This window comes from Mobula birostris, chromosome X (genome assembly GCF_030028105.1).
Source record: "Mobula birostris isolate sMobBir1 chromosome X, sMobBir1.hap1, whole genome shotgun sequence".
NCBI lineage: Eukaryota > Metazoa > Chordata > Chondrichthyes > Myliobatiformes > Myliobatidae > Mobula > Mobula birostris.
Window position 1 is genome coordinate 1,447,615 of NC_092402.1, and position 22,163 is coordinate 1,469,777.

Sequence of the window (22,163 nt, forward strand, 5' to 3'; positions counted from 1 at the left end):
AAGGGTATTCTTGATAGGGTGCCGTGTACTGAACTGGAATTGATTAAGCAGATTAAGGTAAAGGAATTGTTGAGCAGTGATCATAATGTGATAGGATTCACCCTGCAGTTTGAGAGGGAGACGCTAAAGTCAGGTGTATCAGTGTTACAGTGGAGTAAAGGGAATTACCGAGGCCTTGAGAGGGGAGCTGGCCAAAGTTGATTGGAAGGGGACACTAGCAGGGATGATGGCGGAACGGCAATGGCTGGAGTTTGTGGGTGATAGTCGGAAGGTGCAGGATAGATACATCCCGAAGATGAAGTATTTGAAAGACAGAATGAAGCAACCACAGCTGACAATGAAAATCAAATGAATATAAAATCAAAAGATAGGGCATATAATAGAGGGAAAAATTAGTGGGAAGGTAAGGGATTGGGAAGCTTTTAAGAAAGCAATAGTTTAGTTTTAATAAATATTCTGTGTCAGCCTTCACCATGGAAGACTCCAGCAGAATGCCAGAAATGCAAGAGTGTCAGGGGGCAGAAGTGAGCATCATTGCTGTTACTAAGAAGATTCTCCTTGGGGAGCTGAAAGGTCTGAAGTTAGATAAACAGCTGGATCAGATGGACTACATGCCAGGCTGCTGGATGAAGTGGCTGAACAGATCGTGGACGCAGTGATAATGACCTTTCAACAATCACTAGATTCTGGAATGGTTCCTGTGACTAGAATATTACAGATCCCACTCCACTCTTTGAGGAGGGAGAGAGGCAGAAGATTAGAAATTATAGGCCAGTTAGTCGGACTTCAGTGGCTGAAAGACATTGGAGTCCATTATTAAGAATGAGGTCTCAGGGTGCTCTGATGATAAAATAGACCCTAGCCAGTATGGTTTCCTCAAGGGAAAATCTTGCCTGATAAATCTGTGAAACTCTTTCAGGAGATAACAGGTAGGATAGACAAAGTAGAGATAGTGGATGTTTTTATTTGGATTTTCAGAAGACCCCTAACAAGCTACTGCTCACGAGACTGCTTAACAAAATATGAGCCCGTAGAATTACGGGGAAAAGTTGTTAGAATGCACAGACGATTGGCTGACTGGCAGGAAGGAAAGAGTGGGAATAAACTGGAATTTTCCTAGTTGGCTGCCGATGACTAGTGGTGTGCCACAGTGGTCCGTGCTGGGATCGCTTCTTTCGTACGTCAATGATCAAGGAATCGACGGCTTTCAGTCTCGGTTTGCGGATGATATGGAGACAGGTGGCAGGGGAAGTGATCAGGAAACAGGGAGTCTGCAGCAGGACTTAGACTGATTGGGGGGAATGGGCAAAGAAGTGGCAAATGGAATATAATGTTAGGAAGTGCATGATCATGCTCTTTGGTACAAGGAACAAAGATGTGGACTAGTTTGTAAATCGAGGTAGAGTTAAAAAAAAATCATAAGTTCAGGTGGACTTGGGAGACCTTGTACGGGATTCTCTGAAGATTAAGGAAAGAGAATGGAATGTTAGCATTCATCTCGAGAGGACGAGAACACAAAAGTAAGGATGTAGTGCTGAAGCTTTATCGGGCATTGGTCGGACCACAGTAAGAGTACTGTGGCCAGTTTTGAGCCCCTTGTCTAAGAATTGATGTGCTGTCTTTGGAGAGGGTCAACAGGAGGTTCACAAGAATGATTCTGGTAATGAAAGGGTGAAAATGTGAGGAGAATCTCACTGCAGATTAGAAGAATGGGGTGGGGGGGATCTCATTGAAATCTAATGAATATTGAGGGGTCTGGATAGAGTAGCGAATAGGTTTCCTAAAGTGGGTGAGTCTAGGACCAGAGGACACAGATAGAGTGGATGTGGAGAGGATGTTTCCTATAGTGGGGGAGTCTAGGACCAGAGGACACAGATAGAGTGGATGTGGAGAGGATGTTTCCTATAGTGGGTGAGTCTAGGACCAGAGGGCACAGATAGAGTGGATGTGGAGAGGATGTTTCCTATAGTGCGGCAGTCTAGGACCAGAGGACGCAGATAGAGTGGATGTGGAGAGGATGTTTCCTATAGTGGGTGAGTCTAGGACCAGAGGGCACAGATAGAGTGGATGCGGAGAGGATGTTTCCTATAGTGCGGGAATCTAGGACCAGAGGACACAGATAGAGTGGATGTGGAGAGGATGTTTCCTACAGTGGGGAAATCTAGGACCAGAGGACACAGATAGAGTGGATGTGGAGAGGATGTTTCCTGCAGTGGTGGAGTCTAGGACCAAAGGACACTGATAGTATCGATGTGGGGAGGAAAATTCCCATGGGGAGAGTCCAGGACCAGAGGACACTGATTCAAAATGGAGGGACATCCTTGCAGAAAAGAGATGAGGATAGCCAGTGGGTGGTGAGTCTGTGGAATTCATTGTCACAGGCAGCTGTGCGGGCAAAGTTATTGGGTATATTTAAGGTGGATGTTGAGTCTCTGATTAATCAGGGCTTCAAAGGTTACGGGGAGAAGGCAGGAGAAGAGGGTTGAGAGGGATAATAAATCAGCCATGATGGAATGGCGGAGAAGACTCGATGGGCTGAATGGCTGAATTTTGCTCCCATGTCGTACAGACTGATGGTGGAGCACGCTTCGGGGACTGGCCGAGCGGAGTGGATGCGTCAGAGTCGGAACCCCTTGCCCACTCCCACCCGCCGCCGGGCAGAGCAGGCCGCGATTGCCCACTCACAGTTGTGACAGGTGACGCCTTTGTAGCCAGTTCTCTCACAGTTGCAGTAGAAGCTCTCAGCATTCTGCTCGCAAATCCCACCGTGCTCGCACAGGTTCGGGGTGCACCTGCCAACAACACGAAACGAGTCAGACTGAGACAAGGACCCGCAGAAGCTGCCCCGTATCCAGCAGGATGCTTACGAAGAAATGTGTGTAACTGTACAGTCGGTGTTCATTCAGAGCCAGGGATCCCCAACCCTCTTTATGCTACAGACCAATACCACCATGCAAGGGGGTTGGTAGATTCCAGGTTGGGAGCCCCTAATTTGGTGTGAGGGTGACTCACAGAATGGTGACAGGTGGATGAGGGCCACTGGTCCCCTCCAGTCTGTGCTAGCTCCATGTAGAGTCAATCCAGCAAGACCTGGGCAGCACCGTCTCCTTCCAAACATAATCAACTCCCCCTTCAATACCTCCCGGCGCCCGGGCCATTCTTCACCTATCATCTGCCTTCCTTGCCTGAGAACTGTTTATTCATGCCGCGGCCAACTGGGTAATGAGCTCCCTGGGCTTGTGCAGGGTGCTGGGCTTCGAGGTTTCCGGAGACACCCGAATCAGGTTAATTGTCATCTTATTGCGAGTTGCTAACTCCTGGTGCTTTCTATTTAATCTTCCTAGGTTCATTTTTAGACTGGCATGGGTTTTCACTGCTCTGTGATTATCTAAGTGGACTCCCGATGAGCTCTTATCGTGGGGTCCTAGCTTTAGGAATGTGTCATCTTGCAGATTCGCCCTGCCGAGCCACCGATGTTTCGCGGGAACTTTCATAAATGCTTCATGAACCCCAGTTGCCATCCTCTCCACATCCACTCTATCTGTGCCCTCCGGTCCTAGACACACCCTCTACAGGAACCATCCTCTCCACGTTCACTCTATCTGTGTCCTCTGGTCCTAGACACACCCTCTACAGGAAACATCCTCTCCACATCCACTCTATCTGTGCCCTCCGGTCCTAGACACACCCTCTACAGGAAACATCCTCTCCACATCCACTCTATCTGTGCCCTCCGGTCCTAGACACACCCTCTACAGGAAACATCCTCTCCACATCCACTCTATCTGTGCCGTCCGGTCCTCGACTCCCCCCTCTACAGGAAACATCTTCTCCACATCCACTCTATCTGTGCCCTCCGGTCCTAGACTCCCCCACTATAGGAAACATCCTCTCCACGTTCACTCTATCTGTGTCCTCTGGTCCTAGACACACCCTCTACAGGAAACATCCTCTCCACGTTCACTCTATCTGTGCCCTCCGGTCCTAGACACACCCTCTACAGGAAACATCCTCTCCACATCCACTCTATCTGTGCCCTCCGGTCCTAGACACACCCTCTACAGGAAACATCCTCTCCACATCCACTCTATCTGTGCCCTCCGGTCCTAGACACACCCTCTACAGGAAACATCCTCTCCACATCCACTCTATCTGTGCCGTCCGGTCCTCGACTCCCCCCTCTACAGGAAACATCCTCTCCACATCCACTCTATCTGTGCCCTCTGGTCCTAGACACACCCTCTACAGGAAACATCCTCTCCACATCCACTCTATCTGTGTCCTCCGGTCCTAGACACACCCTCTACAGGAAACATCCTCTCCACATCCACTCTATCTGTGCCCTCTGGTCCTAGACTCTCCCCCGCTATAGGAAACATCCTCTCCACATCCACTCTATCTGTGCCCTCTGGTCCTAGACTCTCCCCCCTATAGGAAACATCCTCTCCACATCCACTCTATCTGTGTCCTCTGGTCCTAGACACACCCTCTACAGGAAACATCCTCTCCACATCCACTCTATCTGTGTCCTCTGGTCCTAAACTCCCCCACCACAGGAAACATCCTCTCCACATCCACTCTATCTGTGTCCTCTGGTCCTAGACTCCCCCACTATAGGAAACATCCTCTCCGCATCCACTCTATCTGTGTCCTCTGCTCCTAGACTTCTCTGCTATAGGAAACATCCTCTCCACATCCACTCTATCTGTGTCCTCTGGTCATAGACTCCCCCCACTATAGGAAACAGCCTCTCCACATCCACTCTATCTGTGTCCTCTGCTCCTAGATTCCCCCACTACAGGAAACATCCTCTCCACATCCACTCTATCTGCGTCCTCTGGTCCTAGACTCCACCACTATAGGAAACATCGTCTCCACATCCACCCTATCTGTCCCTTGCAGTCCTAGACTGCCCCACCATGGGAAACATCTTCTCCACATCCATTCTATCTGTCCCTTCTGGCCCTAGACTCCCCCAACTTTCAGAAACATCCTCTCCACATCCACTCTATCTGTGTCCTCTGGTCCTAGACTCCCCCACTATAGGAAACATCCTCTCCACATCCACTCTATCTGTGTCCTCTGGTCCTAGACTCCCCCACTATTGGAAACATCCTCTCCACATCCACTATATTATGATGTAATGGCCATTACAGAGACTTGGCTGGCATCAGGGCAGGAATGGAGTCTCGATATTCCTGGATTTCAGTCCTTTAAAAGGGATGGGGGGGTGGAAAGGGGAGGAGGGGTGGCATTACTGGTCAGGAATACTATTACAGCTACAGAAAGGGTGGGTAATGTAGCAGGATCCTCTTCTGAATCAGTAAGGGTGGAAGTCGGGAACAGGAAGGGAGCAGTTACTCTATTGGGGGTATTCTATAGGCCCCTTGGTAGCAGCAGAGACACAGAAGAGCAGATTGGGAGGCAGATTTCGGAAAGGTGCAAAAATAACAGGGTTGTTATCATGGGTGACTTTAAATTCCCTAATATTGATTGACACCTGATTAGTTCCAATGGTTTAGATGGGGCAGAGTTTGTTAAGTGTGTCCAGGACGGATTCCTGTCACAGTATGTGGACAGACCGACCGGGGGAATGTCATACTAGATCTAGTACTAGGTAATGAACCGGGTCAGGTCACAGATCTCTCAGTGGGTGAGCATCTTGGGGACAGTGACCACCACTCCCTGGCCTTTAGCATTATCATGGAAAAGGATAGAATCAGAGAGGACAGGAAAATTTTTAATTGGGGAAGGGCAAATTATGAGGCTATAAAGCTAGGACTTGCAGGTGTGAATTGGGATGATGTTTTTGCAGGGAAATGTACTATGGACATGTGGTCAATGTTTAGAGATCTCTTGCAGGACATTAGGGATAAATTTGTCCCGGTGAGGAAGATAAAGAATAGTAGGGTGAAGGAACTATGGGTGACAAGTGAGGTGGAAAATCTAGTCAGGTGGAAGAAGGCAGCATACGTGAGGTTTAGGAAGCAAGGATCAGATGGGTCTATTGAGGAATATAGGGAAACAAGAAAGGAGCTTAAGAAGGGGCTGAGAAGAGCAAGAAGGGGGCATGAGAAGGCCTTGGCAAGTAGGGTAAAGGAAAACCCCAAGGCATTCTTCAATTATGTGAAGAAAAAAAGGATGACAGGAATGAAGGTAGGACCGATTAGAGATAAAGGTGGGAAGATGTGCCTGGAGGCTGTGGAAGTGAGCGAGGTCCTCAATGAATACTTCTCTTCAGTATTCACCAATGAGAGGGAACTTGATGATGGTGAGGACAATATGAGTGAGGTTGCTGGAGCATGCTGATATTAAGGGAGAGGAGGTGTTGGAGTTGTTAAAGCACATTAGGACAGATAAGTCCCCAGGGCCTGATGGAATATTCCCCAGGCTGCTCCATGAGGCAAGGGAAAAGATTGCTGAGCCTCTGGCTAGGATCTTTATGTCCTCGTTGTCCACGGGAATAGTACCGGAGGATTGGAGGGAGGCGAATGTTGTCTCCTTGTTCAAAAAAGGTAGTAGGGATAGTCCTGGTAATTATAGACCAGTGAGCCTTACGTCTGTGGTGGGAAAGCTGTTGGAAAAGATTCTTAGAGATAGGATCTATAGGCATTTGGACAATCATGGTCTGATCAGGGACAGTCAACATGGCTTTGTGAAGGGCAGATCATGTAACAAGTCTGATAGAGTTCTTTGAGGAGGTGACCAGGCATATAGATGAGGGTAGTGCAGTGGCTGTGATCTATACGGATTTTAGTAAGGCATTTGACAAGGTTCCACATGGTAGGCTTATTCAGAAAGTCAGAAGGCATGGGATCCAGGGAGGTTTGGCCAGGTGGATTCAGAATTGGCTTGCCTGCAGAAGGCAGAGGGTGGTGGTGGAGGGAGTACATTCAGATTGGAGGGTTGTGACTAGTGGTGTCCCACAAGAATCTGTTCTGGGACCTCTACTTTTCATGATTTTTATTAACGACCTGGATGTGGGGGTAGAAGGGTGGGTTGGCAAGTTTGCAGACGACACAAAGGTTGGTGGTGTTGTAGATAGTGTAGAGGATTGTCAAAGATTGCAGAGAGACATTGATGGGATGCAGAAGTGGCAGATGGAGTTCAACCCGGAGAAGTGTGAGGTGGTACACTTTGAAAGGACAGACTCTGAGGCAGAGTACAAAGTAAACGGCAGATTACTTGGTAGTGTGGAGGAGCAGAGGGATCTGGGGGTACATGTCCACAGATCCCTGAAAGTTGCCTCACAGGTGGATAGGGTAGTTAAGAAAGCTTATGGGGTGTTAGCTTCCATAAGTCGAGGGATAGAGTCTAAGAGTCGCGAGGTAATGACGCAGCTGTATAAAACTCTGGTTAGGGCACACTTGGAGTACTGTGTCTGGTTCTGGTCGCCTCACGATAGGAAGGATGTGGAAGCATTGGAAAGGGTACAGAGGAGATTTATCAGGATGCTGCCTGGTTTAGAGAGTATGCATTATGATCAGAGATTAAGGGAGCTGGGGCTTTACTCTTTGGAGAGAATGAGGATGACTGGAGACATGATAGAGGTGTACAAGATAATAAGAGGAATAGATAGAGTGGATAGCCAGCACCTCTTCCCCAGGGCACCACTGCTCAATACAAGAGGACATGGCTTTAAGGAAAGGGGTGGGAAGTTGAAGGGGGATATTAGAGGAAGGTTTTTTTACTCAGAGAGGGGTTGGTGCGAGGAATGCGCTGCCTGAGTCAGTGGTAGAGGCAGATACACGAGTGAAATTAAAGAAACTACTAGACAGGTATATGGAGGAATTTAAGGTGGGGGTTTATATGGGAGGCAGGGTTTCAGGTTCGGGACAACATTGTGGGCTGAAGGGCCTGTACTGTGCTGTACTATTCTATATTTCACGTTCTATGTTCTATCTGTGCCCTCTGGTCCCAGGCTCCACAACTATTGGAAACCTGATCTTCACATCCATTCTATCTGTGTTCTCTGCTCCTAGACTCCCCCACTATCGGAAACATCCTCTCCACGTCCCTCAATCTGTGTCGTCTGGTCCTAGACTCCCCCACTATCGGAAACATCCTCTCCACATCCACTCTATCTGTGTCCTCTGGTCCTAGACTTCCCCACTATCGGAAACATCCTCTCCACATCCCTCAATGTGTCCTTTGGTCCTAGACTCCCCCACTATAGGAAACATCCTCTCCACATCCACTCATCTGTGTCCTCTGGTCCGAGACTCCCCCACCATAGGAAACATCCCCTCCACATCCACTCTATCTGTGTCCTCTGGTCCTAGACTCCCCCACTATAGGAAACATCCTCTCCACGTCCACTCTATCTGTGTCCTCTGGTCCTAGACTCCCCCACTATAGGAAACATCCTCTCCACATCCACTCTATCTGTGCCCTCTGGTCCTAGACTCCCCCACTATAGGAAACATCCTCTCCACATCCACTCTGTCTGTGTCCTATGGTCCTAGACTCCCGCACTATAGGAAACATCCTCTCCACATCCACTCTATCTGTGTCCTCTGACCTTTCATCATTTGTCAGATTTCAGTGAGATACCCTGTCATCCTTCTCATTCCGGTGCGTACACAGCCCCAGTGCCAACAAATACTCTTCGCACGTTAACCCTTTCATTACCAGAATCATTCCCCTGATCCTCCCCGCACCATCTCCAACCTCAATACCATTTGTCATTTCAAATCCCTCCCTCAGATTCCCACACATCCTCCTCTGTCGGAGTAGCTTTAGCAGTTCCAGCTCCGACTGAAACTGTCTCATTCCGAAAACTAGTTTAGATGATCTCTGCACCCACCCGGAAATGTTTTCGAAAGCCTGGCATTGTACTCCAGTGAGGTCTGACCGAAGTTTTAATCAGTGGCCTCTCTGTTTGGCACCTCCTGCATCTAATGAAGTGGTCACCGAGTGTACTTTTGTTGTCTTCTGCTGCTGTAACCCGTCCACTTCAAAGTTCGACGTGTTGTGTGTTCAGAGATGCTCTTCTGCACACCACTGTTGTAACGTGTGGTTATTTGAGTTACTGTCACCTTCCCGTCGGCTTGAACCAGTCTGGCCATTCTCCTCTGACCTCTCTCATTAACAAGGCATCTCCACCCACAGAACTGTCTCTCACTGGCTGTTTTTTTTGGTTTTCCCACCAATCTCTGTAAACTCTAGAGACTGTTGTGCGTGACAGTCCCAGGGGATCAGCAGTTTCTGAGATACTCAAACCACCCCATCTGGCACCAACAGCCATTCCACGGTCAAAGTCACTTAGGCGACATTTCTTTCCCATTCTGAACAGCTGAACCTCCTGACCATGTCTGCATGCTTTTGTGCATTGATGTGCTGTCACATGCCCGACTGATTAGATATTTGTATTCAGGAACAGGTCTACAGGTGTACCTGATATATTGGCTGAGTGTACGTTTATAGTCATAGTCATACTGTATTGATCCCGGGGGAAATTGGTTTTCGTTACAGTTGCATCATGATTAGTCATAGAACCATAAATAGTTAAATAGTAATATGTAAATTATGAAGTAAGTCCAGGACCAGCCTATTGGCTCAGGGTGTCTGACCCTCCAAGGGAGGAGTTGTGAAGTTTGATGGCCACAGGCAGGAATGACTTCCTATGACGCTCTGTGTTGCGTCTCGGTGGAATGAGTCTCCGGCTGAATGTACTCCTGTGCCCACCCAGTACATTATGTAGTTTATGGTGATCTCCTCACTCCTGAAACATCTTACCCTACTTCTAAAACCCAGAATCTTGCACTATCTTAGAGTCATCGGAGAGTACAGCACAGAAACGTGCCCTTCTGCCCTTCCATTCCGTGCTGAAACCAGCGAAAGTGCCTCCCCCTATCGACCTACATCCCCCTCCACACCTCTCCCATCCACGTACCTATCCAAACTTCACCCCAACGTTGAAATCGAGCTCGTCCGCGGCTCGTTCCACACTCTCACCACCCTCTGAATGAAGAAGTTTCCCCTCACGTTCCCCTTAAACTTCTCACCTTTCACCCTTAACCCATGACCTCTGGTTGTAGTCCCATCCAATCTTAGTGGAAAAAGAACCCCTGCTTGCAGTTACCCCTCGTGATTTTGTACACCTCCATCAAATCCTACCGTGTATAATCTTGATTTGATTCAGACAGATGTGAGAGCATGGCGGAACATCTGGAAAACTTCTGAAATGCCCGCTTCGCTGCCGCTGCTACTGTGCGGTAACCGGAATCTCTGGAGCTGAAGGCCCCGAAATCCTCGGCTTTGCGTGATTCAGCGGCCGGGGCGAGGACAAAGGCGCTCGGCAGAGGATGGCGTTCGGGAGGCTGTATCGGAGAGGCTGGTCGGAAGCTCGAAGTTTTCGGACGGACTGACTCAGTGTCGGCTGTGATCGGCTGCTTCCAAGGCATCGACAAGTTGACGGGGCCTGGAGGTTTATGGCAGGGAGTTTCTCCCTTTTGCAGCCTGCTATCGGGGACTCGGGAGTGGATCGACTCAGGACTTTGAGACATTTATTTAACTGTGCCCATGGTTTGTTCTTCATCAAATTACGGTATTGCTTTGCACTGCTGTAACTATATGTTATAATTATGTGGTTCTGTCAGTGTTAGTCTTTGGTCTGTCCTGTTTTCTGTGATATCACTCTGGAGGAACATTGTATCATTTCTTAATGCATGGATGCATTTCTAAATGACAATAACCGAGGACCGAGTGTTCTCATAATCTAAAAATCTCCCGTCACTCTTCTACGTTCTAAGGAATAAAGCCCTAACCTATTCAATCTTCCCTTATAACCCTGGCCCTCCAGTCTTAGCAACATCCATGTAATTTTTCTCTGCACTCTTTCAATCTTGTTTACATCTGTCCTGTAGGTAGGTGACCAAAACTGCACACAGTACTCCAAATTAGCCCTCACCAATATCCCACAGAACTTCAACATAACATCGCATCTCCTGGACTCAATACTTTGAGTTATGAAGGCTAATCTGTCGAAAGCTCTCTTTACGACCCTGCCGTAACCACCTTCTCAACCTGCCCCCAGCAGGTAACTGATTATCCACTGATATCCCCAGCACTTCTGCCACCTGTATTATTGCACCCTCTGCCTAATATCGGGACATCTCAATATCGCTTATTCCGGGCGGGGTTCACCCCGCAAGGCGGCTGTACAGGGTCACCCGTTAGCGAAGGGGGGGGGGGTCATTAATTTCCGCTGTCGCAAACGTCCCCCTTACCGGTCGGTTACGCCACACGTGTCGAACAGCATCTCCGAATATCTCCCGAGCCTCCGTCTCTTCACCAGCTCCAGGTCAATCAGGACGTTGTCAATGTGGAAGAGTTGCATGCAGCCGTGAAACTCGCTCGCGTTGGAGAAGCAGCCGAGAGTTTTCACACTCGCGGGGCAACCTGCGAATATCCAGGGCAGAAAACTAGGCTGGGGCGGTAAAAGGGAAACTCAGCTTGCGTGTCGCGGGTCTGGAATTTCACCTGGCCTGAGAACGTAGGTCGGTGCCGAACAGAGCCTCCAGGCCCTTCGGGCAAACCCCGGGGCAATTTACAATGACCAATCGGCCTGCCAACCGGCACGTCTCTGGACTGTGGGGGGAAACCCAGGCGCTCACCGGGAGGACGTCGACACTCCTTACCCGACGACACAGGGACTGAACTCCGCACTCCGACGCTTCTGGCGCCCAATGTTACGCCAACCTTTGAACCTCCTCCGAGATTAACCATACCCGGCCCTCCCACTCAACCCTCGATTTGACTTCCACGACTTAGCGACGGAGGCGTTGGGATCCCCGGAAGAGTTGGTTCCTCGGACGGGTGTCATGTCACAAACTCGACTCGACTTGAGGGAAACCTCTAGACTGTTTTAACCGCTCTCCTCGGCAAAACCTTAAAACTGAAGTTATTATCGGAAGGACCTCGAGGAAAACCCAAACAAGGCATTCAGGAAGAGTCAGCGCGGTTTTGTGAAAGTTTTGTCCAAACTGTGGGAGATTCCTGAGGACTGATGACCTGCTGGGCGTTTAGATCTGGAGCAACTACTTGACGAAATGCCTGGAGGGCTGTGGTTCAGGAGGACGCTTTCGCAGTGGCGGGTGGCTGACCGGGTATTAAGAAAGGGATTGGAAACTGCCATTCCGCGCTGAGCTGCGGGTTGTCGGAATCCGAGTGTCGTCTCCAGGGCAGTGGACGCGAGGGCTTGTCTCCCGTGATGGCCGCAATCTACAGATGAGAGGGAGGGACAAGGGGTACTGACCTCCAAAGAAATACTGGTCTCCTGTCTCCACTCGGAGGGCGTGGTTCACCCGAACGGCCAAATCCTCCTGTTCGTCAATGACCACAACCACAGAATCCATTCGAGCCAACAGGTTCACCGAATGCCAGTATCCGTCCGACAGGTTATAACCTGCGGACAAGGAGACAGGTGCACTGACGGACTGACCCCTGACCACTGATCTCTTACCCTCACCCCTGAGCACTGGCCAATGATCTCTAACCGCTGACCAATAACCCCTGACCTCTGATCACTGACCCCTGATCACTGGCCAGTGATCTCTAACCACTGAACCCGACCCCTAACCTCTGATCCCTCACCTCACCCCGATCACTGGCCGTTGATCTCTAACCACAGACCACTAACCCCTGACCTCTGATCACTGACCCCTGATCTCAACATTACCCCGATCACTGGCCAGTGATCTCTAACCCCTGACTACTGACCACTAACCCCTGACCCGCATTCTCCAGAGCTGTACGGGACACAGCTCTGCAGAATCTCAACCGTCCGGACAGCAGGAGTCCTCCCCCTGATGCCCTTAATCCCCAACCTGCCCCTTCCCCCCATCCCCCCTCCAACTCCACCCGATCCCTCCTTCCCCCCTCCCGGTCAATCTCCCTCCTTCCCCCCTCCCGGTCCGTCCCCCGGTACCTCCTCCACCCGATCCCTCCTCCTCTCCTCCCGGTAGTCCCCCCGTACCTCTTCCACCCGATCCCTCCTTCGCCGCTCCCGGTACCTGCTCCACCCGATCCCTCCTCGCCCCCTCCCGGTCCGTCCCCCGGTACCTCCTCCACCCGATCCCTCCTTCCCCCTCCCGGTCAGTCCCCCGGTACCTGCTCCACTCGATCCCTCCTTCCCCCGTCCCGGTCAGTCCCCCGGTACCTGCTCCACCCGATCCCTCCCGGTCAGTCCCCCGGTACCTGCTCCACCCGACCCCTCCTCCCCTCCCGCCGGTCCGCGCCCCGCGCCGGTACCTGCGGCGAACTCGAGCCGCCGGTTGCCGCCCTGCTGCACTGACAGGTTGAGCTGCCCGGCGCTGAGCTCCATCTGCAGCCAGCCGAGGCCGCGGGAGAAGTTGGTGAAGAGGAGGAGGCCGCTGGTGTCGAACGAGCGGAAGCTGAAGTTGAGGGCGAGCTGCTGCAGGAACGGCTGCCCCGGCAGCTGCAGGAAGCTGGTGGCCGACACGAAGGTGAGCGGGTAGTAGCGCGGCCGCTCGGGCGGTGGGCGGCAGTGGAAGTGGACATCGCCCTGGGCAGGAAGAGCGGACGTAGGGGTCTGACCCACAGCCTTGGACTGCAAACCCTCCCCTGTCCACCTCCACACCACATACACCTCTCCCCTCATCCTAACTCCACCCCCGTGCTCCGCACCCCAAGCACGCACACCTACCCCCTCCCAAACCGCAGCTCACAGCCCCACCTCAATCGCACCCACGCTCCTCCCTCGCCACGCTGGCGAGCAGAGGGGAGATCAGGATCTGACCGCACCACCCCACCACTCAGCCCATCCGCTGCTGCTAGCCAAACCCCCCCTCCCCCAGCTGCCCCAGCCGGCAGAGTGGGCATTGCGGGGCAGGGGTCAGTCCCTGATGCACCCTCTGCTCCTTGCGTTGTTGGCGGGAATTCCCCTGCCCCCAGCGGGCATCGACCTGGCGCTTCGGAAGAGCTGGTCGCTCAGACAGGTTGAATACACCAGACCTGAATTGAGGGACCGCCCTGCCCGCTCTCCGAGGTAAAACCTTTAAAACTATTGCCGGAAGGTGCTCCGGGAAAACCCAAACAAGGCATTCCGGAGAAGTCAGCACGGTTTTGTGAACGTTTTGTCCACATTTTTGGAGTTTCCTGAAGACCGAGTGTTTCGATTTACCGAAAGTACTTGTGTCTCGAGGCGGGGAAGCCGAGGCTCAGAAGGTAACCTGTCACATTGACAGGTGGCGGGGCAGGTATGCATGGGCCTTTTTCTGCTTGTTGTGGCGAGCCGCAGGAAACAGGTCTGGAGGGACGGCTACAGGTTACAGCAACCACGCGGGGAAGCCACCTTCGATAACTTGGGGGGTAAAAACATATGAACAGAAATTCATCTTTAGGGAGCGGTATCTCAGAAAGGTAATATCCATCATTAAGGACCTCCAGCACCCAGGGCTGCCCCTTTCTCGCTGTTGCCATCAGGGAGGAGGTACAGAAGCCTGAAGACACACACTCAGTGATTCAGGAACAGCTTCTTCCCCTCTGCCATCAGGGAGGAGGTACAGGAGCCTGAAGACACACACTCAACGATTCAGGAACAGCTTCTTCCCCTCTGCCATCAGGGAGGAGGTACAGGAGCCTGAAGACACACACTCAGCGATTCAGGAACAGCTTCTTCCCCTCTACCATCAGCGAGGAGGTACAGGAGCCTGAAGACACACACTCAACGATTCAGGAACAGCTTCTTCCCCTCTGCTATCAGGGAGGAGGTACAGGAGCTTGAAGACTCACACTCAGCGATTCAGGAACAGCTTCCTCCCTCTGCCATCCGATTCATAAATGGACATTGCCTCACTGTTCTAATATTTCTATTTTTGCACAATTTTTAATGTATTAATGTATACTGTAACAGGTACACGTAGGCGGGAGGAGAAGATGGCGGCGCGACGCAGCTCGCAGCGGCCACTCCGGTGGTGATGTCTGTTATTTGTCAAGTAGGGTGCCGTGCACAATCATGATTTGATGGAGACGGACGTGAGAGTACAGGGGAACATCTGGTGAAACTTCTGAAATGCCTGCTTCGCTGCCGCTGCTACTGTGTGATCGAGAATCTCCAGAGGGGAAGGCCCCGAGGCCTCGGCTTTGCTTGTTGCTTGGCGGCCGGGTTAAAGTCGAAGTGCTTGGCTGAGGATGGTGCTCGGTGTCGGAGGGCTGGTTGGAGGCTCGAAATTTTTGGACGGACTCAGAGTCCGCTGCGGTCGAGTGCTTCCAATGGTGTGGCATCGGCAAGTTTGCAGCGCTTGGAGGTTCATGGCAGGGACAGTTTCTCCCTTCTACTATCTGCGTGAGATGATGAGTCTATCGGAACTTTGAGACTTTTTTTAACCATCCCATTGGTCTGGTCTTTATCAAATTACAGTATTGCTTTGCACTGTTGTAACTATATGTTATAATTATGTGGTTTTGTCAGTTTCAGTCTTGGTTTGTCTTGTGTATCTTGTGATATCATTCTGGAGGAACATTGCATTACTAAATGACATTAAATGAGGACTGAGTGTCCTCATAATATAATCTAATCTAATTTATTATTTTATTCCTTCTTCTTCTATATTATGTATTGCATTGAACTGCTGCTGCTAACTCAACAAATTTCACGACACATGCCGGTGATAATAAACCTGATTCTGATTCTGAAACTGAGCCGGGGGTTCGAGGGGACTCGGAGGGATATAGATAGGTTAGACGAGTGGGCACAGTGCAGGAAAATGGCGTGTAATGGATGGAGATGTGAGCAGGTCCGCTACTCGAGCAATTGGACTCAAGGGTTTCACCCCGAACATGTCCGTAAGACCATGAAACACAGGAGCAGGATTGGTGCATTCGGCCCATAGAGTCTGTTCCGCCATTCCATCGTGGCTGATCTAATACCCCTCTTAAGCCCACTCTCCTGCCTTCTCCCGGTAACCCTTATGAATCACGATCCCGTCAACCTCCGCTCGAAATATACCTGGCCCCCCGCATGCCCTTTCCTACCAGGGTCTGCGTTCGTGAGTGTCGCGCTCTGGCCAGGTCAATGACGCTGATGTTATTGTAGAAAATGTTCTCCAGGCACCCTTGGAAGTTGGGCTTGTCGGCCAGCCGTTCTCTCTCGGGGGTGATCAGTCCGCCAAAGTGGATCTGAAATCGAGAGCGGGCATAAGGAGCTGAGGTTCGAGCCAGGGCGAGGCAGAAATTGGTCCCGAGCCGCCAGAAATCGGGGCAAAGCCCAAGAAACACCAGCCAGTTACAGAGCAGCAGAAACGTTCAGCTGTTAGTCGACATTGAGGCTCTGCAGATGGTGCAAATCCAGGGCAACACACACACACAGCATATTCGGCAAACCAGAGGGCCGTGCATTTAAAGGTGAGAGGGGTTAACTTCAAAGGAGGTACGAGGGGCAAGTTTCCTTACACAGAGAGTGGTGGGTGCCCAGGGTAGTGGTAGAGGGACTTTGAAGAGAGGTTTAGATCGGCACATGGAAATGGAAGGATGTGGACATTGGGTAGGCAGAAAGGATTAGTTTAGTTGGCCATTAGATCACAAACATAGAAAACATACAACAGAATACAGGCCCTTCGGCCCACAAAGCTGTGCCGAACATGTACTAACTTTAGACATTATCTAGGGTTACCCATAGCCCTCTATTTTTCTGAGCTCCATGTACCTGTCCAGGAGTCTCTTAAAAGACCCTATTGTATCCACCTCCACCACCGTCGCCGGCAGCCCATTCCACGCACTCACCACTCTCTGCGTAAAAAACTTACCCCTGACATCTCCTCTGTACCTACTCCCCAGCACCTTAAACCTGTGCCCTCTTGTGGCAGCCATTTCAGCCGTGGGAAAAAGCCTCTGGCTATCCACATGATCAATGCCTCCCTTCATCTTATACACCTCTATCAGCTCACTTCTCATCCTCCATCACTCCAAGGAGAAAAGGCTGAGTTCACTCAACCTATTCTCATAAGGCATGCTCCCCAATCCAGGCAACATCCTTGTAAATCTCCTCTGCACCCTTTCTATGGTTTCCACATCCTTCCTGTAGTGAGGCGACCAGAACTGACCACAGTACTCCAAGTGGGGTCTGACCAGGGTCCTATATAGCTGTAACATTACCTCTCGGCTCCTAAATTCAATTCCACAATTGATGAAGGCCAATGCACCATATGCCTTCTTAACCACACAGTCAACTTGCATAGCAGCTTTGAGTGTCCTATGCACCTGGACCCCAAGATCCTTCTGATCCCCCACACTGCCAAGAGTCTTACCATTAATACTATATTCTGCCATCATATCTGACCTGCCAAAATGAACCACCTCATACTTATCTGGGTTGAACTCCATCTGCTACTTCTCAGCCCAGTTTTGTATCCTATCAATGTCCTGTCGTAACCTCTGACAGCCCTCCACACTATCCACAACTTGTAACCTCTGACAGCCCTCCACACTATCCACAACTTGTAACCTCTGACAGCCCTCCACACTATCCACAACACCTCTAACCTTTGCGTCATCAGCAAATTTACTCACCCAACCCCCCACTTCCTCATCCAGGTCATTTATAAAAATCACAAAGAGTAAGGGTCCCAGAACAGATCCCTGAGGCAGACCACTGGTCACCGACGTCCATGCAGAATATGGCCCGTCTACAAGCACTCTTTGCCTTCTGTGGACAAGCCAGTTCTGGATCCACGAAGCAATGTCCCCTTGGATCCCATGCCTCCTTACTTTCACAATAAGCCTTGCATGGGGAACCTTATCAAATGCCTTGCTGAAATCCATATACACTATATCTACTGCTCTACCTTCATCAATGTGTTCACTAATTTAGTCGGTTCAGCACAACATTGTGGGCTGAAGGGCTTTGTGTTCCTGTCTTTTACTGGTCTATGTTCTATTTAACTTTAAAAATTCACAGCTTGAATCTTTATTTAGCAAAAATGCAGCCAGATATACAGAACACAGAAATAGTACTGCACAGTACAAACCCTTCGCCCCAGGATGTTGCACCAAACTTTCAACCTCCTCCCAGATCGATCTAACCCTTCTCTTCGACATACCTCTAATTTTTTTCTGACATCCACCTGCCTTTCTAAGAATCTCTTAAATGTCCCTAATGTATCCACCCCTATCACCACCACTGGCAGGGTGTTCCACGAACCCATCCCTCTCTGTGTAAAAACAAAATCTACCTCTGGTGTGGTGTGGCAGGGTGGAGATACGTCTCTACCAAAGGAGGTGTAAGGCTGTTTCTACCCTCCGCTAGCCTGCAGCTCACCCTTGGGCAAGGTGTAACCCCCACCCGACCCCCACCGATCAGGGTCACGGGAAGCCATGGGAGCAGGTGGTGGACGGTCGTACGAGCAGCCGGTGCAGATCACAAGTCCTGGTGACGCGACCACTGACGCCAGGCAGACAGTCTTTGAAGAGATTGATAATGGCTGGGGTCACCCGTCTTGTGAAGTCACTGCCTAGAAGGCGGCGATGGCAAACCACTTCTGTAGAAAAACTTGCCAAGATCAATCATGGTCATGGAAAGACCACAATCGCTCACATCTTACGACATGACACATAATGATGATGTCATACGACACGGTGTGCGATGATGATGATGTCATATGACATGTCACATGACACTGATGATGACCTCTGACATCCCCACTGCACTTTCCTCCAGTCATCTTAAAATGATGCCCCCCCTCGTGTGAGCCATTTCCGCTTCGGGGGAAAAAAAAGTACCTGACTCTCCACCTCTATCCTCCTGCGTTCCCCAGAGAAAAGCCCCAGCCCGCTCAACCGATTCTAGTAAGAATCTCTCTAATCCAGGCAGCGGCCCCCTCTGCACCTCCTCCAAAACTGCAGGTCTTTGCTACAATGAGACGAGCCGAACTGAACACAACACGCCAAGTGTGGTCTAGGCAGAGTTTTACAGAGCTGCAACACTACCTGGCGGCTCTTGGGCTCAATCCCTCCCCTCCCCGGCCATCAATGAAGGCGAATGCATCGTACGCCTTCTTCACCGCCCCGTCAACTTGCGCTGCAGTTTTGAGGCATCCCAAGACCCCTCCGCCTCCCCCCACCCCCACCACGGCTGAGAGAAACACCTGACTCACCGCCGAATTCAGGTCCAGATAATCGAACTGGCCGTTGGTGAGGAAGCGCTCCGCCTGGCCGTCCAGTGTCAGGTTCACCTCCTGCCCGTAGCGCTGGATCTGAACCATGTGCCACTGCTGGTCGTCCAGTAAGCTGCCGAGGGCGAGGGACGTCTCTCCCTTCACCGGGTAAACAGTACTACTGCCTGCTCGGGCGACAGGGGAAAGAGAAGGAGATATCTCCGCAATCAACACAGACTACAGGGTTTGAAAAGAGTTTAACAGGGAGGAGAAAAGTGTAATGAATTATCAGGGGAAGATTTGGATAGGTGAGGTCCAGAATGTCAGAGGATGAGGGGAGATTTGATAGAGGTATACCAAGTTGTGAGGGTCAATACAAGCTGGCTTTTTCCCCCCACTGAGGTTGGGTGGGACGACAACAGGAGCTGACGGGTTAAGGGTGAGAGATGTAGCCGCGAAGGGGAAACTTCACCAACAGAGTGGAAGGAGCTGCCGGCAGAAAATGACCGACGCGGGTCTGCTTTTGACTTTTGGAGAAGGTCGGTTTGATCGGGCTGAGACAATAGACAATAGGTGGAGGAGTAGGCCATTCGGCCCTTCGAGCCAGCACCGCCATTCACTGTGGTCATGGCTGATCATCCACTATCAGTATCCAGTTCCTGCCTTATCCCCATAACCTTTGATTCCGCTTTCTTTAAGAGCTCTATCCATCTCTTTCTTCAAAGCCTCCAGAGATTTGGCCTCCACAGCCTTCTGGGGCAGAGCATTCCATACATCCACCACTCTCTGGGTGAAAAAGTTTTTCCTCAACTCTGCTCTGAATGGCCTACCCCTAATTCTTAAACTGTGGCCTCTGGTTCTGGACTCACCCATCAGCAGGAACATGCTTCCTGCCTCCAGCGTGTCCAATCCCTTAATAATCTTATATGTTTCAATCAGATCCCCTCTCAGCCTTCTAAATTCCAGTGTATACAAGTCCAGTCGCTCCAATCTTTCGACATATGACAGTCCTGCCATCCCGGGAATTAACCTTGTGAACCTATGCTGCACTCCCTCAATAGCAAGAATGTCCTTCCTCAAATTTGGAGACCAAAACTGCACACAGTACTCCAGGTGTGGTCTCACCAGGGCCCTGTACAGCTGCAGAAGGACCTCTTTGCTCCTATACTCAATTCCCCTTGTTATGAAGGCCAGCATGCCATTAGCTTTCTTCACTGCCTGCTGTACCTGCATGCTTGCTTTCAGTGACTGAGGGTGGGGCTGTTGGTGGGCAAGTCAGCAGAGAGCCCGGGGAAGGACGGGCAGGTGACGGGGGCAAAACTGCGGGCCACCGGGATGAGTTGAAGTGCAACACGGCGGCCGAAATCGGAGGAGGGCGGCGGACACAGGACTGAAGGTGTTATACTTGAACGCACGCAGCGTACAGAGCAAGGTAGACATTGGCGGGCGTGACGCTCAGAATCACGGCCAAAAGCTGGGAGCGAAACACACAGGGATACCCCTTGTACTGAAAGGATAGGCGGGTAGGCAGAGGGGGTGGAGATGGCTCCGTTGGTTTAAAAAAAAAAAAAAGAAATTAAATCAAACCCTTGGGAAAAAGTGACATAGGATCAGACGATATGGAATATTTGTAGGTAGAGTGAAGGGTAAATAGATTCTCCTGGGAGCTTAATATCAGCCTCTGAACGGTGGCTAGGATGTGGAGCACAAATTGCATGTGACAAGGGCAATGTTGCGATAGCCTTGGGGGGCGGGGGGTTTCAATATGCAGGTAGGTCAGGAAAATCAGGCTGGGGCTGGAGCAGGAGAGGGGAGGGGGGAGTTTGTAGAATGCCCACACCACAGTTTTTAGAGCAGCTTATGGTTGAGCCTATCTGGGGAAAGCCAATTTGGGAGTATTTAATTCACTGTTGGTTAGTATGGTCCTTGACTAGTAAGACCGTCAAAGGTTACGGGGAGAAGGCAGTAGAATGGGGTTGAGAGGGATAATAAATCAGCCATGATGGAATGGGAGAGGAGACTCGACGGGCCGAATGGCCTAATTCTGCTCCTGTGTCTTATGGTTTAATTATGGATTGGGTATTGTGTAATAAACCAGATTTGGTTAGGGAGCTTACTGTAAAGGACAAGGCCTAATTCTGCTCCAATGTCTTTTAAACAAAGAGCCAAAGACATTAAGCACGGCCTCACGGGTGCAGCCGGCGAGGGAGTTCGCAGTCAGGAGTGTACCTGAACTTGCAATGGGACTTGTAACAAGCAGCTGTAGAACCCACTGATGAAGCTTTATCAAACGGCAGGAAAGGGCCACCCTGCGCATAGTCTGCTTCTCCCACTCCTGTCAGGGAGGAGGCTACGTAGCACCACGCCAGGACCACCAGACTCAAAAACAGTGACTTTCCCCAAGCAGTGAGGCTGACCAATACCTCCACCCACTGACCCACCCCTCCACACACCCAATCACCCACTGACCCACCCCCCCATACCCCCAATCACCCACTGACCCACCCCTCCACACCCCTAATCACCCACTGACCCACCCCTCCACGCACCCAATCACTCACTGACCCACCCCTCCATACCCCCAATCACCCACTGACCCACCCTTCCACACACCCCCAATCACCCCGTGACCCACCCCTCCATGATCCCAATCACCCACCGACCCACCCCTCCACACACCCCCAATCACCCACTGACCCACCCCTCCACACCCCCAATCACCCACTGACCCACCCCTCCACTCCCTCAATCACCCACTGACCCACCCCTCCACACACCCAATCACCCACTGACCCACCTCTCCACACCCCAAACACCCAATGACCCACCCCTCCATGGTCCCAATCATCCACTGACCCACCCCTCCACACCCCCAATCACCCACTGACCCACCTCTCCACACCCCAAACACCCAATGACCCACCTCTCCACACCCCAAACACCCAATGACCCACCCCTCCATGGTCCCAATCATCCACTGACCCACCCCTCCACACCCCCAATCACCCACTGACACACCCCTCCACAGTCCCAATCACCCACTGACCC

The 22,163-nt window shown here is 51.1% G+C and overlaps 1 protein-coding gene across 1 annotated transcript in view; it reads right to left on the minus strand.

The window, feature by feature from the left end:
- Window positions 1-22,163, minus strand: part of cntnap1 (contactin associated protein 1) — a 108,260-nt gene that overhangs the window by 42,519 nt on the left and 43,578 nt on the right. Inside the window, exons 6-11 of the mRNA XM_072249619.1 lie at window positions 19,116-19,300; window positions 16,000-16,143; window positions 13,255-13,528; window positions 12,260-12,409; window positions 11,232-11,403; window positions 2,686-2,792 (exon numbers count right to left, since the gene is read on the minus strand). Of these exons, the coding sequence (XP_072105720.1) occupies window positions 2,686-2,792; window positions 11,232-11,403; window positions 12,260-12,409; window positions 13,255-13,528; window positions 16,000-16,143; window positions 19,116-19,300 (1,032 nt within the window). The remainder of the gene's footprint in view (window positions 1-2,685; window positions 2,793-11,231; window positions 11,404-12,259; window positions 12,410-13,254; window positions 13,529-15,999; window positions 16,144-19,115; window positions 19,301-22,163) is intronic.